The sequence below is a fragment of the Euprymna scolopes genome, chromosome 46, assembly GCF_053919585.1.
Source record: "Euprymna scolopes isolate OS-2025 chromosome 46, ASM5391958v1, whole genome shotgun sequence".
In the NCBI taxonomy this organism is placed as follows: domain Eukaryota; kingdom Metazoa; phylum Mollusca; class Cephalopoda; order Sepiida; family Sepiolidae; genus Euprymna; species Euprymna scolopes.
The window spans coordinates 31,385,398-31,402,237 of NC_136527.1; the positions used below are offsets into that span (position 1 = coordinate 31,385,398).

At 30.4% G+C, this 16,840-nt stretch overlaps 1 protein-coding gene across 1 annotated transcript; it reads right to left on the reverse strand.

Annotated features, from left to right (window-relative positions):
• Positions 1-239: 239 nt before the first annotated feature.
• LOC145271214 (uncharacterized) lies at positions 240-15,184 on the reverse strand. The gene is made up of 2 exons (XM_080126777.1): positions 14,717-15,184; positions 240-3,749 (listed from the first exon to the last, which is right to left on the reverse strand). Exon 2 carries the CDS (start codon positions 3,569-3,571, stop codon positions 2,528-2,530), a length of 1,044 nt encoding a protein of 347 aa, XP_079982903.1. The 5' UTR covers positions 3,572-3,749; positions 14,717-15,184; the 3' UTR covers positions 240-2,527.
• Positions 15,185-16,840: the final 1,656 nt, after the last annotated feature.

The following is a 16,840-nucleotide window of genomic DNA, read 5'->3' on the forward strand; positions in this document are numbered from 1 at the left end:
GATTGGAGTGTGTCTTCTTTTACCATGGTTATCATGGACAGGAATTCCCTCTCTTCTGGAGGTGGGCGATATTGACTATTTTGAAGTTGTACTGTTGCTGACAGAACATTTATTTATTTATTTTTTTTTTTTGCCTACTACATTTTTGTTTCACATACTTAACTAGCATGTGTACATGCTTCAAATGGTCAGTTGTGTAACAAAAAATAGAAAGCCTAAAATAGTTACACCCAATTGGTTTTATGCGGAACGGTCATGACAGCATTTCTATGCAAAAGAAACAGGTAAATTTTAAAAGACGCGTACAGAATAGGGGACGAGTTCAAAGAAAATATGAATGTCGAGTTGTGGAGTTAAGTTTTGAAAACAAAATGTTGAGTTGTGGAGTTAATAAGTTCGACAACAGTGTCTTGTGGATTTCGACGTTTTGCAAACAAAGTGTAAAGTTTAGGGGTTGTAAGTTTTGATAACAAAATTGTTGAATTTTGAAATTGGAAGTTTTAAAAATGACGAATTAATTTGATAAGTCGACGTTCTCATAAATCAAAGGGCTCCTTACTTGGGGTAACACTTAAACTCTATATGAGATACATAGATATTTGTATGTACTAATAAAGTTCTCTTGTATTCAGTATATTTTTGCATATGACACAAAAAATGTTCATTCTATGTCAATCTCTCTTGCACATGATTCACCAGGTATATTTGCGATATTGGTTTTTAAATTCTTTTGTCTGATTTAAGTTCCTCCTATAATTACTGAAATACAGATTTTCTAAATATTAGTTTCTTTTTCTATGTCATGCATAAAACATAGGAAGTCGCGATTTCTGAAAAATACTGAAGTGAATAAAGGGGACATTAACTTCTAACGTTGATTCTTTCTCCTTCTTGTCTCATTTTATTATGTCAGCTTTAATAGCTCCGTTTTCTAAGCACGTAGCTGTAGGAATCGTAGAGTCATAGTCGATGGTGTATGATATGTCCGACTGTTGTTCCCAAGACTTGCTGCAGCATTCAATATTCAACATTTTACAGATGATGTGACTATATTTACACAATCCATTGTATTTCATTGTGTAGTAGCCATACTCTAGCAAATGTCAAATGGCTGAAGCTAACTTCTCTGTTGCACAAACTAAACTTGTCATGCTGAGATCATTCATCTTATTAGAAGCATTGGGAACAAATCTTTGATCGTGAGCAGTCATTATAATTCTGTCCTGATAATAGTGGCACTATCCTGTTTTGAGCCAGTCTAGAATGCCTCCTTATTTATAAACTCCTGGGTGAATAAATCCAGAAAATATTTGTCATGCAACTGTTTGGCTCATTTGTCCAATTTTCTGTAATGAAAGTTCTGGAGTATTTTTAAAGATTCATTTTAGTGACTTCTGTAGCTATTGTCACACATGATATCAAAATGTAAAACGCTCCATTTTCTAAACATGTAGCTGTATGAATCGTAGAGTCATAGTCGATGGTGTATGATATGTCCAACTGTTGTTCCCAGGACTTGTTGCAGCATTCAATATTCAACATTTTACACATGATGTGGATATATTTACACAACTTTTCTGTTGCACAAACTATACTTGTCATGCTGAGATCCTTCATCTTATTAGAAGCATTGGGAATAAAACTTTGATCGTGAGCAGTCATCATAATTTTGTCCTGATAATAGTGGCACTATCCTCTTGTAAGCCAGTCTATAAAACCTTCTTTATTTAAAAGGTCCTGAGTGAATAAATGCAGAAAATATTTGTCATGCTATTGTTTGGCTCATTTGTCCAATTTTCTGTAATGAAAGTTCTGGAGTATTTTTAAAGACTCGTGTTAGTGATTTCTGTAGCAGATTTGTTTTCTGATTCTGTCCTATTTGTAAGACGATCTTGTGCAAAATAGTTGGCTGACTATGTGATAGAGGTTGTCCTTCTTGCTCTTGCTTCATGATGTATACAATTTTGAGGTATGGATTTTGCAAAATCATCAGATATTGTTTCCCATATATGTTAGCATATGACACAATAAATCTGACTTCTGTCCAAAGGAACCATGTACTTCACAAGAATGTGGTTTGTCTCCTTTGTTTTGATTTTCTTACCACTTTGTTTTTCCTGGGAATGGGGCTTTCTACCGGATGCAAAACATTCTCCCATTAGTGTAGTTACTCCAACTGAGAGATCTTTTTAAGATTCTAACCATCCCTTTAAGTGCTATTGTTTGTATTTCTTTTGCACTTCGTTCACAAGATATACTTGCCAGATAGTTTTAAAAATTATTTTCCATAAGACTGGTATAATTGATACCTTCTAAAGATTCCAGTTTCTTTTCATGCTATACATAAGTCCTTGGTATTTTGTTAGTTTCTCCCTCTCTGCTCTGTTAAAGCCAGCATAATATGTTATGCTTACTTAACTAGGGTTGACACTTTCTCCTTTTTGTCCCATATCATTATGTTAGGTTTCCGTATGACTTCAGATGACTTAACAAACTTTACTTCTGTGCAAAACAAAAACCAGATATTTCACATGAATGTTGCTTGTCTCTCATGTGTTTTCATATGACGCAACAAATTTGACTTGCGTGCAAAAGAAGAACCACATACATCACAAGAATGTGGTCTTTCTCCAGTATGTGTTCGCATATGAGTCAATAAATTTGACTTCCATGCAAAAGCAGAGCCACATACATCACAAGAATGAGGTTTTTCTCCTGTATGTGTTTTCATATGACTCAACAAAGTTGACTTCAATGCAAAAGAAGAACCACATATTTCACAAGAATGTGGTTTCTCTCCTGTATGCGTTTTCATATGAGTCATTAAATTTGACTTCCATGCAAAAGAAGAACCACATTCTTCACAAGAATGCGGTTTCTCTCCCGTATGTGTTTTCATATGATTAAACACATTTGACTTCTGTGCAAAGGAAGAACCACATATTTCACATGAATGTGGCTTGTCTCCCGTATGTGTTTTCATATGACACAACAAATGTGGCTTCTGTGCAAAAGAGGAACCACATACCTTACAAGAATATGGTTTCTCTCCCGTATGTGTTCTCATATGAGTCAACAATATTGACTTGTGTGCAAAAGAAGAACCACATACGTCGCAAGAATGTGGTCTTTCTCCAGTATGTGTTTTCATATGAGTCAACAAAGTTGACTTACATGCAAAAGAAGAACCACATACTTCACAAGAATGGGGTTTGTCTCCTGTATGTGTTTTCATATGAGTCAACAAAGTTGACTTTAATGCAAAATAAGAACCACATACTTCACAAGAATATGGTTTCTCTCCCATATGTGTGTTGATATGACTTAACAAAGTTGACTTCTGTGCAAAAGAAGAACCACATATTTCACATGAATGTGGTTTCTCTCCCGTATGTGTTTTCATATGATTCACCAAATGTGACTTCCGTGCAAAAGAAAAGCCGCATACTTTACAAAAATGCGGTTTTTCTCCCGTATGTGTTCTCATATGAGTCAGTAAATTTGACTTCCATGCAAATGAATAACCACATACTTCACAAGAATGAGGTTTGTCTCGCATGTTTGCTCGCATCTAATTCCACAAATATTATATGCAATGATGTATGATTTATGTATGATGAGATACGCGCATAAATTTCGACTTTAGTAAATTCATATGAAGAAATCATATCATTATAAACTTATTCCAATCACCCAAGACGTGAGGCCGTTCTTCTCCATTAATTAATTTGTTTTCACTGTAACAAATTCTGAAAATATAAAATAAATTTTTTAAAATAGAGTTCATTTAGTTAAATTGAATTTATTTGGTAATTTTTATAAATATAAATTTTTTATTTGTGAAATTCAAAATAAAATATGTATAGTTTTAATCAATACTGGTTTGGTAACGCTATTAATTTGTTTCTATTTTCAAAAATTTAATTAAAATCTTTACGTTTCTTCATTTTACAGATGAGGATTAATTATTCATATTATTTGGATTCTTCAGAATAATGCTCCCATCTTGGGTGTTATTTTCACAACGTTTCTATTTTACCTTCGATCTTATTCAGGTGTATTTTGTCGAACTTTGGAACTTTTCTCTTGAACTCAGAAATCTTTACATGATTCTGAATTTAACCTTTTATTTAGCAGATGAGATTAGTATGCGCTTTTTATTAGTAGCGATGACTAGATAAAAATTCCTAAGTGATTTTAAATTCTATTTTAAATCTCACTGAGGATTAACACTTCAACTTACAACTGATTTTTACCTAGTACTCTAACCGTACCAGCATGGGCCCCAGCATACAATCCTTCTATGAATTTTAGGAATTAATTTGTTTCTCTATGTTATCAGTATTCATTACTATATATATATATATATATATATATATATATATATATATATATATTACTATATATATATATATATATATATTACTATATATATATATATATATATTACTATATATATATATATATATATTACTATATATATATATATATATATTACTATATATATATATATATATATTACTATATATATATATATATATATTACTATATATATATATATATATATTACTATATATATATATATATATTACTATATATATATATATATATATATTACTATATATATATATATATATATATTACTATATATATATATATATTACTATATATATATATATATTACTATATATATATATATATTACTATATATATATATATATTACTATATATATTACTATATATATATATATTACTATATATATTACTATATATATATATATTACTATATATATTACTATATATATTACTATATATATATATATTACTATATATATTACTATATATATTACTATATATATATATATTACTATATATATTACTATAATATATATTACTATATATATATATATTACTATATATATTACTATAATATATATTACTATATATATTACTATATATATTACTATAATATATATTACTATATATATTACTATATATATTACTATAATATATATATATATATATATATATATATATATATATATATATATGTGACACATTTTACTATACGTAGCAGTGAGTAATATAGGTTCTATCCAGATACTTGATAAGACTACATCTTTGCATGATTTTCTGGGATTCGGTAGGGTTTTTCTTTAGTATAAATATAATTTGGAAGAGTTTGTTGTTTTAGCAATGGTTCCAGTCATCGCTAACAACACAAGAGCATGCTACTCTCACGCACTAAACAAACGGTTCCATTCAAAAGTCCTACATAATTTGAAATTCTATTTTAAATCTCACGTTCAGGAGTATACAGCATGTAAAATCTAAAATTCTCCGTTCAGTAGTATGCAACTTACAACTGAATTTAGTACAGTACTGTGTGTTGTTAGCGATGACCGATTAAAAGCTTTACATGGTAAACAGGGAGTAAAAAAATAAATAAGTTCTCAATTTTGGGATTTTTTATTTATTTTTATTGGATGCTAATGTTAATTTTAATTATTTTACTTGTAAATTTTCATTTTTTTATTTATTTTTATTGGATGCAAATGTTAATTTTAATTATTTCACTTGTAAATTTTCATTTTTTTATTTATTTTTATTGGATGCAAATGTTAATTTTAATTATTTCACTTGTAAATTTTCATTTTTTGATTTATTTTTTTTGGATGCAAATGTTAATTTTAATTATTTCACTTGTAAATTTTCATTTTTTTATTTATTTTTATTGGATGCAAATGTTAATTTTAATTATTTCACTTGTAAATTTTCATTTTTTGATTTATTTTTATTGGATGCAAATGTTAATTTTAATTATTTCACTTGTAAATTTTCATTTTTTTATTTATTTTTATTAGATGCAAATGTTAATTTTAATTATTTCACTTGAAAATTTTCATTTTTTTTATTCATTTTTATTGGATGCAAATGTTAATTTGAATTATTTCACTTGTAAATTTTTTATTTTTTTATCTATTTTTATTGGATGCAAATGTTAATTTTTATTTCACTTGTAAATTTTCATTATTTTATTGTGCTGTAAATGTACATTAGTTTTCTGGTCCAAGAACTTATTTCAATAATGTTTTTGAACATTAAAAAGACACAAGTCTGTCCACTCTCCCTGTTGCCAACCCCTGCGCACATCGTAGTAATTATAAAAACGACACACTAGTTTAATTTCATTGAACGATGTCACGATTCTAACAGTTTTTTTAAATTTTACTTCTGATGAAATGCAGTACATAAAATCTAAATTAGAATTGTTTTCTAAGAGTTGAAATTTGAAGATGGATTCTTATTCTCTGCCCCAGCCATAACATATGTGTGTATATATATCTATATATGTATATGCATGTATATATATATATATATATATATATATATATATATATATGTATACTAAAGTTATGTTATCCATTTGGCCCCTTTTTTAAAATAGGGCATATAGTGAGAGGGGGACTTAATCTTATTTCTAAAGTTCCATTCTGACCTGAATTGACAACTGTGTGTATACTTGGCGTCAAAAGCGGCCCACTTTGCTCAACGGTCTTCCCCTAACCTTACAGTGAACAAAAACGTAATGAAATAACAAACAAAACAAATATCACAATAACACTAGACAACCACCCAAACAAAACCAATTCGCCTCCACCCTTGAGGCTCGCTTTCACAAATATCCATGGGCTTAGAGGTAATCTAGATGATGTAGAGACTTACCTTTTAGTAAACTCCCCAGATATCTTTGCATTAAGAGAAACAAACTTACACTCTTCAATCCCTTCTAACTACTTTAACATGACAGGATACCTTCCACTTTGCTGTACGAACTCGGATAGATATATGTATGGACTTGGAGTCTATATCCGTAGCATCCTTTCCTAAACTAGAGAGAAAAATTTTGAATTGGATGATTGAATTTATGTGCTTTCAACTAACATTTTATCACTGCGTTATATATTCTCTACCGTTCTCTCTCAAGTCAGGTTTGTACCCTTACCGATCATATCTCTGATAGTATAGATGCAGCACTCTCCTTAGATAGTCACACCCAAGTATATGTATTTGGTGACTGTAATGTCAACCATAAAAATTGGCCTCGTTTCTCAGGTTACACAGATGCAGCTGGACACTCTACTTATAGCTTTTCTGGAGACCATTCTCTCACACAGATAGTAATGTTCCCAACTCGCCTACCAGATCGTGAACCTCGGCAGGCTTCACTTCTAGACCTATTCCTCACCACAGTACCTGAAGATTGTGTGACTAATGCCCACAGTCCACTAGAAAACACAGCCCACCTAGTGGTATCAGTTGACATCACATTTAAATCCTAACCTCAAAGTGAAGAACCATTGCTCAAAACAACAAGGTATCACAACTGGACTGGGAAGCTAGAGAACACATTCGAAACTACTGAATGGTGCAAAACGGGCATTGAAGCACATGTTCCCACATGGAAGTTTTATAGCAATCCTCACTCACTCCAATGGGTCACTGCAAATTGTGCAGCTGCCATTGCACAAAGACAGCATGCATTCCGATGGTTTGCACATCGTAAGTCAAACACAAATAGACAAAAATTTGTAGCAAAAGATAGGATGTCGTGATTTCTGAAAAATCTATAATAGTGTAGTGAATAAAGGGCAATCGATAATTCCCCCACTGAGCAACAACCAGAAGGTTGCATGTATGGCAATAGAGAAAGCAGAACTTCTTGCCTGACGATTCACCTCAAACTCCATCTTAGAGCCAACAAACAACTCCCTGAAAGTATCCTGCACTTTTACTAGGCCACCATTCTCAACTAAGCTCCAGCCCCTGTCTCATCGCCACAATGTTGCATCACTGTTTTGCCTGTTTTACAAATATTTTAATGGAATGTGATCTGATGAACTCGTTTCACTTGTACCCCCTCGACGTACATATCCCCGACAAACCCGTTTAGCAATAAGATCTCACCCCTTCACTGTTGATGTCTCTAAATGCCAGAAAGCTTTCTATTCTAATAGTTTCTTCCCTCGAACAGGTATTCTTTGGAATTCCATTCCTGCTGCTTGCTTCTATGGCTGTACTGATATGCAAAGTTACAATGTAACATAAACAAATATCTTGTTAATCGTTCTTAGACATGGCCCCAAATAGTAGCCCCTTATGCCCAAGTGGCGATATCCTTTGTAAGGGGTGAACATGATTAAAAAAAATTAATTCTATTTTCACTGAGGATTGAAATTTAACGATCAGAAGTGTGTAATTTACAACTGAATTTTACTATTTATTGCTACATGTTATATGTATTTATTGCTACATGTTATATGTATTTATTGCTACATGTTATATGTATTTGTTGCTACATGTTATATGTCTTTATTACTGCATGTTATGTGTTTTACTACATGCTATATGTATTTCATACTACATGTTATATGTATCTTTACTACATGTTATTGTGGGGTATATGGTAAGAAAAGAAGAAGAAAAAAAGAAACGTACTGGGCATATCTGCATTGCTCTTTGGGAAAGAAGAAGGAAAGGATGGCCAGCGCATTTTTATACACAAAGGGAATCTTGGGAAGGCAGAGCATGATGGTAGAAGCTATTTTTTTCCCTGTCTCTTCCTTTGTTTTTCTAGATAAGAGGATATAAAAGCAGGGAAAAATTCCCTAGGGTTGGGCAGAGAGAAAAGAGTCATGAACATTTTCTCTTGAAAAGAATTTCGTATTGCTGACGTTCAGATTGTGCAGTGTGACATTGGTGGCGAGAGGCTAGGTGTGGTCGATCGGAAAAGAAGAGAGCAGAAACGTGCTGTTGTCGAGAGAGTGATTCACTCCTTCCCGAACCCCAGAACCGAATCCTGCTTATAACCCTAGAAGCTATTTCGGCAAGTCAAGCAGGTTAACATGGCTGACTGGAGACTCTCAACTCAGATGTTGAGATCCTTCACTGGGGAGGGTGACCTAATTAAATGGCTGGAAAAATTAAAGATGGTGACAAGGTTGCAAAAAATCGATGCTTGACGGGAATTCCCGAGAATCCAGGTAAAATCATGCAAGAGTAAAAAAAATTCCTTTCTTGGGTTTCATTTCATGTATGAGACTTTGAAAGATGATTATAACCGCTTGAACAGAGTATGTGAAGTGTTAAGATTGAGTATGAAAAAGACAAAAGAAATGAATTTTTTATTACTTTGAAAGATGATTATAACCGCTTGAACAGAGTATGTGAAGTGTTAAGATTGAGTATGAAAAAGACAAAAGAAATTAATTTTTTATTAACTTTGAAAGATGATTATAACCGATTGAACAGAGTATGTGAAGTGTTAAGATTGAGTATGAAAAAGACAAAAGAAATGAATTTTTTATTAACTTTGAAAGATGATTATAACCGATTGAACAGAGTATGTGAAGTGTTAAGATTGAGTATGAAAAAGACAAAAGAAATTAATTTTTTATTAACTCAAACAGTAAACACGCATGGGAGTAATCGAGTGTGATCTACTGATGTTAATTTACCATCAGATTATTTTCAACATGCATTAGGTGTTCCCTGTATTAAGAGATTAACCCTTAGGCCAGTTGTCGCTTATCATCTTAGTGGTGTAACAATATAAATGTTTCTCATATTAAGACATTAACCCTTAGATCAGTCTAACGACATAAATGTTGTTTTAGCAAGTACTTCATTCATGGATCTGTAACTATCACCCCCACTGAAAAATGGTAGGGTCAAGTGACATTATTGATAAATGACTAAGCTGATGTTGTCATTGCGGAAGAAATTTCACTGCCCATTGTGGCCAACCTGGCCTCCACTACCAACTACTTCCCCAGTGACAAGGTCAGCTACCTAACTCATTAATATATCACCAGACCGTCCCATTTTCAGTGGGGTGTTAGTTACATACACATATATGAAGCATATCGTAAAACAACATGTTGTTATGTTAAGGATTACAACTTGGTGTTGTGAATGTGGAGTCAGACTATGTTGAAAAGAATGTTTCCAGACATACCATTCATAATGAATGATGACATATAGGGCTTAGAGACATTCTACAAGTTAAGGAAAGACAGTTTTCTAGAGATAAAATGGGAAAATTTAATTTAATTTTCATATCTTAAAGTATTTTTAATGATAAGTAACAGAATTCAATACTTTTGGTTCAAAAATTGACAGAACCGACGAAAAGGTTAAAGAAAAGAAAACAAATTATCCTTAGAAAGAAAAAATATTAATAATAAAATTGTAATGATGTAAATCACAAGATAGAAATGATTCAAAAAATTGTTTATATGATTAATATTCGTACAGCCTGCAGCTTGAAGAAAAAAGAGATAATTCTTTCTCAAGCAGAAATTTATGAATATGGTTATGTTGAAGTAAATAAAAAACAGAAATTTATGAATATGGTTATGTTGAAGTAAATAAAAAAGACATTTATGAATTTGTTTATGTTGAAGTAAATAAAAAAAGAAATTTATGAATATGGTTATGTTGAAGTAAATAAAAAAGAAATTTATGAATATGGTTATGTTGAAGTAAATAAAAAAAAGAAATTTATGAATATGGTTATGTTGAAGTAAATAAAAAAGAAATTTATGAATATGGTTATGTTGAAGTAAATACAAAATAAATTTATGAATATGGTTATGTTGAAGTAAATAAAAAAAAGAAATTTATGAATATGGTTATGTTGATGTAAATAAAAAAAAGAAATTTATGAATATGGTTATGTTGAAGTAAATAAAAAAATAAATTTATGAATATGGTTATGTTGAAGTAAATAAAACAGAAATTTATGAATATGGTTATGTTGAAGTAAATAAAAAAGAAATTTATGAATATGGTTATGTTGAAGTAAATAAAAAGAAAATTAATGAATATGGTTATGTTGAAGTAAATAAAAAAGAAATTTATGAATATGGTTATGTTGAATTAAAAAAAAAAGAAATTTATGAATATGGTTATGTTGAAGTAAATAAAAAAGAAATTTATGAATATAGTTATGTTGAAGTAAATAAAAAAGAAATTTATGAATATGGTTATGTTGAAGTAAATAAAAAAGAAATTTATGAATATGGTTATGTTGAAGTAAATAAAAAAAGAAATTCATGAATATGGTTATGTTGAAGTAAATAAAAAAATAAATTTATGAATATGGTTATGTTGAAGTAAATAAAACAGAAATTTATGAATATGGTTATGTTGAAGAAAATAAAAAGAAATTGATGAATATGTTTATGTTGGAGTAAATAAAAAAGAAATTTATGAATATGGTTATGTTGAAGTAAATAAAAAAGAAATTTATGAATATGGTTATGTTGAAGTAAATAAAAAAGAAATTTGTGAATATGGTTATGTTGAAGTAAATAAAAAAGAAATTTATGAATATGGTTATGTTGAATTAAAAAAAAAAGAAATTTATGAATATGGTTATGTTGAAGTAAATAAAAAAGAAATTTATGAATATGGTTATGTTGAAGTAAATAAAAAAGAAATTTATGAATATGGTTATGTTGAAGTAAATAAAAAAGAAATTTATAAATATGGTTATGTTGAAGTAAAAAAAAAAGAAATTTATGAATATGGTTATGTTGAAGTAAATAAAAAAGAAATTTATGAATATAGTTATGTTGAAGTAAATAAAAAAGAAATTTATGAATATGGTTATGTTGAATTAAAAAAAAAAGAAATTTATGAATATGGTTATGTTGAAGAAAATAAAAAGAAATTTATGAATATAGTTATGTTGAAGTAAATAAAAAAGAAATTTATGAATATGGTTATGTTGAAGTAAATACAAAATAAATTTATGAATATGGTTATGTTGAAGTAAATAAAAAAAGAAATTTATGAATATGGTAATGTTGAAGTAAATAAAAAAACAAATTTATGAATATGGTTATGTTGAAGTAAATAAAAAAAGAAATTTATGAATATGGTTATGTTGAAGTAAAAAAAAAGAAATTTATGATTATAGTTATGTTGAAGTAAATAAAAAAGAAATTTATGAATATGGTTATGTTGAAGTAAATAAAAAAGAGATTTATGAATATGGTTATGTTGAAGTAAAAAAAAAGAAATTTATGAATATGGTTATGTTGAAGTAAATACAATAGAAATTTATGAATATGGTTATGTTGAAGTAAATAAAAAAAGAAATTTATGAATATGGTCATGTTGAAGTAAATAAAAAAAAAGAAATTTATGATTATGGTTATGTTGAAGTAAATAAAAAGAAATTTATGAATATGGTTATGTTGAAGTAAATAAAAAAAAAAGAAATTTATGAATATGGTTATGTTGAAGTAAATAAAAAAGAAATTTATGAATATGGTTATGTTGAAGTAAATAAAAAAGAAATTTATGAATATGGTTATGTTGAAGTAAAAAAAAAAGAAATTTATGAATATGGTTATGTTGAAGTAAATAAAAAAAAATTTATGAATATGGTTATGTTGAAGTAAATAAAAAAGAAATTTATGAATATGGTTATGTTGAAGTAAATAAAAAAGAAATTTATGAATATGGTTATGTTGAAGTAAATAAAAAACAAGAAATTTATCAATATGGTTATGTTGAATTAAATAAAAAGAAATTTATGATTATGGTTATGTTGAAGTAAATAAAAAAAGAAATTTATGAATATGGTTATGTTGAAGTAAATAAAAAAAAGAAATTTATGAATATGGTTATGTTGAAGTAAATAAAAAAGAAATTTATGAATATGGTTATGTTGAAGTAAATACAATAGAAATTTATGAATATGGTTATGTTCAAGTAAAAAAAAAGAAATTTATGAATATGGTTATGTTGAAGTAAATAAAAAAAGAAATTTATGAATATGGTCATGTTGAAGTAAATAAAAAAAAGAAATTTATGAATATGGTTATGTTGAAGTAAATAAAAAGAAATTAATGAATATGGTTATGTTGAAGTAAATAAAAAAGAAATTTATGAATATGGTTATGTTGCAGTAAACAAAAAAAGAAATTTAGGAATATGGTTATGTTGAAGTAAATAAAAAAGAAATTTATGAATATGGTTATGTTGAAGTAAATAAAAAAAAGAAATTTATGAATATGGTTATGTTGAAGTAAATAAAAAAGAAATTTATGAATATGGTTATGTTGAAGTAAATAAAAAAGAATAAAGACAAAAATAAAAAAAATTACATATACTGAAAGGCTAAGTGACTTATGGAATACATTTGACATCGATTTTTAATGTGTACAATGTTTGTTGTTGGTTATTTTGTGTTATAATTGTGTTTTGTTGATTTAAAAACGAATATATATATTATTGATTGTTGGACAGTTTCATTATTTTATTTGTTTTGTATTGTAATAATTGTTTTGTTGAATTATGAAAACAGAAGTGTAAACTGATGGGATGCAAGAGAACGTTGAGAAGGAAGGGGAACGAAAAAATATTAGTGAATATTTCTTTTAAAATAGAAAGGAGAAGGATGTCGTGTGTTGAACGTGCACACACACAAGGCAAAACATGACAACTCATAACGCATGGAATGATGGGGTCAGGTTTTCAGTATTATATCGTCAGTGGTAGAAAGGTCAACTATTTGACAAAGAAAGAAAGAGGCTTACAATAAACATTGCAAATATGTGGCTCAATCCATACTAGCTAAGAATATCAATAACATATCTCAGAGAATATTGATCCATTTTAACAGTGATCATATCACTCTAGGACTATCACAGTTAATGTCCCCCAAAATACGAAATAGTCTAATTTTATGTCATCTTTACTTTTCAAAACAGAATTAAAGTTAAAGTGTACTAAAACAGTCCAGTAAGTAAATATTCGGCAAGTGTTACTTTTACAATGTTTTTATGATAAATAAATGAAGATGAGAACAGTAGTCTTAATAATCAAAATAATACAAAGAATCATTCCTCATCTAAGAAATTCAGAACCGTAATATTGTAATTTGTTTTATAATCATGATTATTTTTAAAATTCATTAATTTGTAAGGTTTGTTGCTTTGGTTAATGTCTAGAATCTCCCCCCCCCCCCAAAAAAAAATGCTTTACAATGATGACTTTTATAAGTTTTTGTGAGAGTGCTGAACACGAATATTTACTTCAAAAAATGGTACAACGAGCACCCACTTTATGGCCACCTAGGGAAGGGGTCATTTTTTTCCTCAGTTTTTTAGCAACAAATATTTTTCGTTTTCTTTTCTGAATTTCCTCTTTCAATAAAGACACAAGGATATTTAAGAACAAAAATAAAGTATAATCTGTATACAGATACATGTAATTCCTTATGTTGTCAGTAGTGACCATTTTTGTATGTGCAAATGTGCACATATGCAACAAACAAGTAGTTTTCCAAATATCAAGCAATGTAATTCCTTATGTTATCGGTGGTGGCCAATTTTGCATGTGCAAGTGCATACTAAATTGGCCACCACTGATAACAAACAATTACATTTTTAATATCCAGACACTTACTCGTCTGCAGCAAATTTAAATGTGATATTCGTTTTCAGCATACCCGAAAACCTAAAGAAGTTGTAATATTAAAGATGATTGTTAACGTGAAAAGTATATAACAATTAACTGAAACAGCTTTCAGGCAGACCAACAAAACAAATAAAAAAATTATCACCATGTGGCCAGAAAGTGGGGGCTTATTTTATATTAAATTTATATAGAAAATGTGAGAGAAAAAAGTTAAACTCACCTGACTTGAGGAGGTTGATGATCGGGCCAAAAACCGGTGACGTTTGACTCTTGCTTATATTTACTGCTGCTGCTTCTGATGGAAGTGTTTGCATATGAATGACTGTTACCAACTATTTAAAGGATTGCTTCCATTGGGGCAGGGTGTGCTTAGATGACGGAAACTTTCAGTAGACGTTATTTATTTCTGATAATAAGAATACAGACGTACAGGTTGGTCTCCTAGCCTCGTGTTTCTTGATTCCTGATCACAGCGGGGGATCACGATCTTGAAAAGTTTTGCAAGGGTTGTCCCCAGCCCAACTCTGATCTGCCTACTTTCTCTTGGTGTCAGACAATTTTCGAAAAAAACAACTGATTCGCACTATTTGGAAAAGTAATTTCTTCATATCATAGAGAATAATTTTCTGCGACACTTTTGAAGTATATATTAATTTGTAGCACACCTGAAAAACTATATAATATACCGCTGAAAAAAATGAAAAATCAAAAGATAATTTTTTTTACGTTAAACTTGTGAAACAGTTCAAAACATATAAAATTTAGAAAATTATTAATTTTGTTTTGGTAAACGATAAAAAAAGTTGTTTTATATGGTTAAGTCAATATTGAAAACAAAAAACAATCGACATTGAAAAGTTTTCAACGATTCAACATTTTCATTAGGATTATTTGTTTAGTAACTGTAGTTATCTCCCTTACATTTTTAATGTATTCTGCAAATGAGCAAAAATCGATACTAAATTCATGTAGTAATACTTACATTTTTGTTTTATAATCTGCTTTTGATTAATTTTATCTGCTTTTATAAAGGAAATGATTTTTCAAATGTTATTGACTTTACAAGCTCAAGTTAACATTTTGTGGTTAGAAGCTAAGAAAAAACAAGTCTTACCGTGGGTGCTCAGCGAGTGAGTTCAGGCCGAGAAAAGGAAAAACAAAGATGGCGGCCAGCATTTTATTACGTGCATTCTTGCATAATCTCGTGTGCGCGTGAAGCTGGAAACTACACAATGAGCTTCATTTCTCGGTGCTGAGCGATTCCAGATTGGACAGGAGAGTACACGCTTTGGCAGTACATAGACTGAAATTATAATCCTTTTTTGTGTGTAAGAAGTGACCCCCCCCCATTACGGAGGTCTGCCTTTTCTGAGACTGCTTTATTCTTCACATTCAAGATGACGAACGGAAGAGCAAGTTCGCAGAAAATAAAATTGAAGAGGGAAAATAAAACTCCAAGGAGGTGGTGGCTTATTTGAAGAGGTTTGGGTTGGTCGTCAAAGCGCCTGAAAAATTAGACGGTGGGGCTGCTTTGGGGCTAAGGCTGAAACGAGGTTCGTTGGGCAGTCTAGAGTTTTGCAGGGGAAACGAGATTCTGCAACTGAAGCAAGAGCTCAACAGACGGGAACTTTTTTCCCTATGCGGGAAGTTGATTGGACATTACCCCATTGCTAGCTGGCTTAGACCAACATGCAGCTACATAAAGAGGCATGCCAAAGGAAGAGGATGGAATGATAAAGTGGGAGGAAAAATGGTCGCCATGATGGAAGAGCTCCTGAAAGAAGCAGAACGGCAAGACTCAGTCCGGGGAACCTGGAACGTACTGCGAACATTGGATGGAGTCGTGTGGTGTGATGCAAGCAGCATTGCAACAGGGGTCGTTTTGGAAGTTGATGGAGTGGTTGTAGAAGATGCGGCCTGGTTAAGGAAGAAAAATTATGTCAGCAACATCAATGTAGCGGAATTAGATGCGGTAATCAAAGGGTCAATTTGGCCTTGAAATGAGGACTGCGTGACATCTGCATCAAAACAGACTCTGCCACGATGTTTGCTTGGCTAAAGTCCCTCATTTCAAGCGAAAAAATGATAAGAACGAAAGGAGCAGGAGAAATGTTAGTGAAGCGCAGGCTGTAGATGCTAGCTGAGCTGATGCAGGGGTTTTGTTTGAAGCTTCACGTAGGCATGGTGGCTTATGAGAAGAACCGAGCAGATGCTCTCACGAGAGTGAAGAAGAGTTGGCTTTTGCCAAAGAAAGATGTTGTTGCTGCATCAGATCTAGATGATGTTGGCGTGCGAGAGCTGCACAATCTGCACCATATGGGGGTAGCGAGGACATGGTACTTGG